The sequence below is a fragment of the Malus sylvestris genome, chromosome 6 (assembly GCF_916048215.2).
Source record: "Malus sylvestris chromosome 6, drMalSylv7.2, whole genome shotgun sequence".
In the NCBI taxonomy this organism is placed as follows: domain Eukaryota; kingdom Viridiplantae; phylum Streptophyta; class Magnoliopsida; order Rosales; family Rosaceae; genus Malus; species Malus sylvestris.
Window position 1 is genome coordinate 21,755,156 of NC_062265.1, and position 5,735 is coordinate 21,760,890.

Consider the following 5,735-nt stretch of genomic DNA (forward strand, 5'->3'; position numbering starts at 1 on the left):
GAGAATGAGAACAATTAACCGTTAGTCGAAGTCGAACCTCCGATCCAAGTTGCTTGCTTGGAAGTCTGATTGCTTACCTTGTCTATTACCTCATTCGGCAGACCTTCTCACTCAAAGACTTGGGGGACTCCTGCTAGAGGGTTTGTATCGTGCTTGACCAAGCCCGAAACTACATGTAAGCTTCAAGTGAAATTGATACATTACCTTATGCATCTCCACCGGTTAGAGATACAACTCCTGGATGAAGGAAAATTACTTCAAGAGAAGATGCCACATCTACTTATGAGACAAATAAAGCAAGTAAAAACGATACCACACTTCGGTACTTAGAAGTTTTGTGATTACTCAATGGCTTGGATTTTGCAAGTCCCCAACTAGGAAGCTTCTTTCACTCGGGAACTTAGGGGAGCACTGTTTGTACCATACTTGACCAACCCCGAAACTATTAAGCACCAGTCAACATTATACCGCCAAGGACCCACAAGAGTCTCCATCCAGCCAGGAGGCCAATCACAACGCGACACACGTCAACATCAAAGGTCAATCATAACGCGACACGTGGCAACATTAGAGGCCAATCACAGCACGACACGTGGCAATGTCAGAATGAAACTAGAAACTCTCTTCTATAAATAGAGATCATTCTCTCATAATATTTCCTAATGTCATTTGTACTAAATCATTCACTAGTACTCACTAAAGAAGAGCTTGAACCTATGTACTTGTGTAAACCCTTCACAATTAATGAGAAGTCCTCTACTCCATGGACGTAGCCAATCTAGATGAACCATGTACATCTTGTGTTTGCTTCCCTGTCTCTATCCATTTGCATACTTATCCACACTAGTGACTTAAGCAATCTAGCGAATGTCACAAACTTAACACTTTCTGTTGTACCAAAGTTCTCACTGATTTTGTGCATCAACATTGTTAATTATGAAGAAAAAGAAGAGTGCTACAATGGATTGCACCATAACAATCGTTTTGTCAACTAAGACGGTCAAAACTCTAAAATGCAAATGATCACAAACTAAGCAGTGAGTGCAAGAGTTCGACACAGTGAGTGCAAGAGGATTGGAGTTGAACTGCGTTTTATTACATCATTAATTAGGATTTTTTATTTTTCGTTTATAGTTTGTGCTTGAAGAATTGGAAATTGGGACCTATTCCAAGGTATGGGGAAACACAGCCACACCATTAACCAGTCGGCTTCATATGATTTATTATTATTTGTGTGATGCTTGAACTTCTATTATGTGTGTACATATAGAAATACTTATTTCTTACTTTTAGCCCCTAAGGCTCATTTTTTATTTGTTCTTCTTATAGACTTTTTTCTTTGGTTGAATACGGAGAAGGACTGCACAACCGCTGCTTCTTCACGTTCAAAAGAAGGAAATAAATAAAAGGAAACGTAGGAAAAATTTACTAGAAAAAGATAAGGAAGATATTGCCTGGAGGCTGGAATTATGCATTAGATTAATAGGATAACAGCATGGCAAGTTCCCTAGATATTTATCTTTGAAAATTATTTATAGTAGATCAAACAGCATCTTAAGATGGACAAATTAGACAGCAATATCATACCCCACTGCAAACAAGACCACAGCTTGTAATATGTCCCCTTGTAAGACAAGGACTAGGGTATTAATTAGGTATTAGTCAGTTGAAGTTAGGGGTGGATTGGATTAATCTAAAGGGGTGACCATCGCAAACAATGGAATTTTTTACCACTTTACAAAAGTTTCTGTTAGTTTATAGGCTCCATGCATGTCGCAATCTTTATGGTCCTTCCCAATTACTAAATGTTTGAATTTTACTACATACTATTTTGGGATGAAAGTGTCAATATTTTGTTACAGAGGTTTCCAAGGGATCTGTTCAAAACCTGAAACAACAGCACTATCAATCTTCATTTAACCAAAGAAAAAAAAAAGAACAACTGCAAAATTGCGCTTTGGTATGAATACGTATATACCTAGCTATGGGATATGTGAAAACAAAAGGCAAAAAAAAAAAAAAAAAAAAAAAAAAAAAAAAAAAAATCAAAATCAAATTTTAGGAAAATATAAAACAAATACAAAGAAATCTTTGGTCTGTTTTCACTTGCACTCTAAACTTTTGAGCGTCTTCGATGACAGATCGAATGCAATGGAGCAGTCCATGGTGGAAGCCTTCTTCTTTTTCATTATTAACATCAATTCAACCTTTCCGGTCAAACTAGCCGCGCTATTGAGAGTTAACACCCCGGAGCTCAATTCATTTCCAAGATTGGAACCCGTCAGTGCATTCGAATTCAAGCTCACCTCGACGTTCACTTTTTTGGTGGAAAGCATTCCAGCCTTGCTCTTCGGAATAACCACTTGTCCGACAGCAGCTCCTTGGTACAAAAACGTGACAGTGCTAGCATCAAACTTGTAAGGACCCCAGTTTGTGTTCTTGATCTTGATTTGGGTTGTGAATTTCGTGTCGAATGAAGGTTTTGCCGGGAAGGAGTTGAGTTCTTGGATGTTGATGTTGCCTAGCCTGACCTTCGGGGTCTTAACTTTCATAACAGTAAGACTAATCACGGTTATGACAATAATTTGAAATACAATGAAAATTGCAACATAAATGGCTAACTTGATTCTCTTCTTGCGTTTGAGCTCGTCAGCTGATTGCAAAGACTCAGCATCACTTCTTTGGTAACCATTGGTTGCGGGGACTGAAGGATAAACCTGTTGGGTCTTATCAGCCATCTTAATTGCTTTTGCTGAATAAAAGCTTCGAAAGAAAAATGATCTGTTTGGTTTCTCTCTTTTTCTATGTTAAAATATGAACTGATGAGCAAATGTGTTGCTTGTGTGAATGTTTGTTGTGTGGAGCTTGGTATATATATAGTGTTTTGGATAGTGAGTTAACTAGAGGCATCAGCGGTGTTAATAATTTTCTGGAAAATGGAACCATAACGTGCAAATAATTTCTTTGTATTTTATTGACTTGTAGTTGTAGACTTGTAACACTACAGTAGATGATTGAGAATATGATTAGAAACCTGTTTATTATAGTATTATATAATAGGGATTAGGCTTATTTGTTGATTTGTTCCTTTAAACTGTCATGTAATCCCATTTTAATCACTGAAATTGATTTTGTCTTCCTTTGCCTCCTAAAACAACTATTTTCATCTCATTAGTCTCAGTTCATCCATTTTTATACATTCCATCAAATAAACGTTAAATCAGAGAGTAGTGTGGACATTTCATTATTGAAAGTGAAATAGCTCTTTGCCTCCAACATATGCCCCCTAAAACAATCTCACAACTCTAATTCAAACTTATGTCCATCTCTCTTTCAGATTGGTGCGAAGTTGTAGCCATTGACAAAAGTAAATAATAGGTTGTGTTTTAAAATCGAATCCAACGGCTTCAACTACAACTCTACACCAATCTGCCAAAAAAAAAAAGGCGCAAAAGATACAAATGGGGGCTTCAATTTGAGTTATAAAAAAAAAAGGAGTTTGGATTGTTTTCGCAAATAAGTTGGAGGCAAAGAGTTGTGTCAAAAACAAAATGTCGATACTAATCTTTAATTTAACATCTATTTGACAAAATGGACAAAAATTAGATGAATTGAGAATAATGAGACGAAAATAGAAATTCGAAAAGCAAAATCAAATAATAAACCAATAATAGTATATGTATTCAACACAAAACAAATAAGGGTTTCTCCAAGTGTGACAGAGTCAAAGCTAGAAGTAGATATTTTTATTTTCATTTTTTAGCTATTTAATTATTTCCACTGTAAGAAGAAGAGTAAGTCAAGTGCATTACTATTCTACAGGGAACCTCTTAGACCATCTAGAAGCCGAGTAAGTCAAAGACTGCTAACCGTCGGCGCTTATGGTCTTTACCTTAGACCATCTGGAGCACTACAGAAACATGTATCTGGCACTGGTGGCAACTAGAGCACTATTGGTCCCTCCACATCATAATATATGCGTTAACAAAAAATACACGACTGGGCAGGGTATTATTTTTCTTTTTCTTTCGATGATTTCAGATCAATATGTTTTATATATCCTACTAGCCATGTGTCCACACGCTATGCGTTGTGTTATTAAATTTAATCTATCAATTTGCTATGACTTATATTTATATCAATTTTTTTAGGCAGTTTTTTTTTAATAAAGAAAATTGGCTTTGAAGAAGTTAGGGTGGGTGTGGAGGTTTTGAAAGTGGGGACGTGGGCGGTTGAGTTTTATTTTTATTTCTGTTTATTCTTTTCTTTTATTTGTTATAGTATTTTTATTTGTTGTTTGACATAATTATCCATACTCAATTAACTATTTTTTTTTTAAATTTAGTTATTTGTAGAGGGGTATAATTGTATTTTCATGCGTTTTAGGTTGAGAAGAGGTATTCTCTTAGTAACACTACGGTTGGTGAGGCTTCAATTAGTTAACACAGCTAGTAAGACTAGACTATCTCTAATTCCAGGATGGGAAATTACAAAAGCACCATATTTTTATTATTAATATATATGAGGTTAGTCCGTTTTTCCATCCAAGATAATGGACCTATTATTTCCACCTCTAAGACCATCTCCAACCCTTAGATTAAAACCTAAAATTTTTAGCCTAGAAAATTTAGGTTTTAACCTAGAAACAATTTTTTTTGCTCCAACCCTTCTGGGTTAAAATTTTAGCCCAAATTATTAATGAATGAATTTAGCCTAATTTTTTTCTTGAAGTAACTTTTTTAAAAGAAAAATTTATGTAGACTATCCTAATTTAATTTTATGAATATTTTAACGTAAAAATATTTAGATTCTGACAAATATTGAAAAATCACTAATCGACACCATGAAACTCGTTAAACACTATGAAAAAACATAAAACACATAAAAGATTTTTTTTTAATTACTTTAGCCGTTATATTTAAATTTGGACCGTTAAATATTTTTGTTGTACCATTGAATTTCATCAAATTAAATCTTAACCGTTGGATTCAATGAATTTATAAATATAAAACTAAAAAAAAATATACATATATGGTGGGTCAACCCCACTAACCCTGGGGGGAATCCTGGGCAGTTTGTTAAGTTTTTTGTATTTTAAGGGGCAAGAGAGCAGATCTCCTCTACAAGAATAGAGAGTAAGAAAGTCTCTTTAATCTTTCTTGTTTGCTAACAATTTTGGAATTAATTTTTGTATTATCTATCTTTTTTCTGACAAAGGTTTTGATGTAAAAAAATTTCAAATTTCAAAATTTTTTTTTTTTTATTGATTACACACAAATGGATGGGTATATTATAGAGTTTTGGTATTAGATCTGATTTGGAATATTAATAATATTATTTTGACGATTAGATTTAAATCTAAGTTGTAAACACCTGTCCCTAATTTTACAATTTTATTAATTTTGAAAGAGTGAATTGACGAAAATGCCCCTAATGGTGATGTGTTATTGATTTTCGTTGACTGTTATTTCATGATGCGTATGAGCTATTATTTTACCGTATTCTTGAAGTACTAAATGGTACGATCGTGTGGGTGCAAGCAAATTTGAACTTGGAGCTACGATGGAGACTGTACGAACTTACGAAAGCAAAGGGTATTTTAGTAAATTCACTATCCTATATAATTGGCCTAAGTTATTTTATTATTTTCCTTTCAAATTTTGTTTAGTACCCATGCCCACCACTCACTCTCTTCCACGTGGGATTTTCCTCCTCACACATCCGGACCCCCTCTC

At 34.5% G+C, this 5,735-nt stretch overlaps 1 protein-coding gene across 1 annotated transcript; it reads right to left on the reverse strand.

The window, feature by feature from the left end:
- Window positions 1-1,889: 1,889 nt before the first annotated feature.
- On the reverse strand, window positions 1,890-2,861 carry LOC126626913 (uncharacterized). The gene has a single exon (XM_050296313.1). It carries the CDS (start codon window positions 2,736-2,738, stop codon window positions 2,103-2,105), a length of 636 nt encoding a protein of 211 aa, XP_050152270.1. The 5' UTR covers window positions 2,739-2,861; the 3' UTR covers window positions 1,890-2,102.
- Window positions 2,862-5,735: the final 2,874 nt, after the last annotated feature.

Bases quoted from the DNA above. Each gene is read 5' to 3' on its own strand.
- LOC126626913 (XM_050296313.1), bottom strand. From the start codon at position 2,738: ATGGCTGATAAGACCCAACAGGTTTATCCTTCAGTCCCCGCAACCAAT.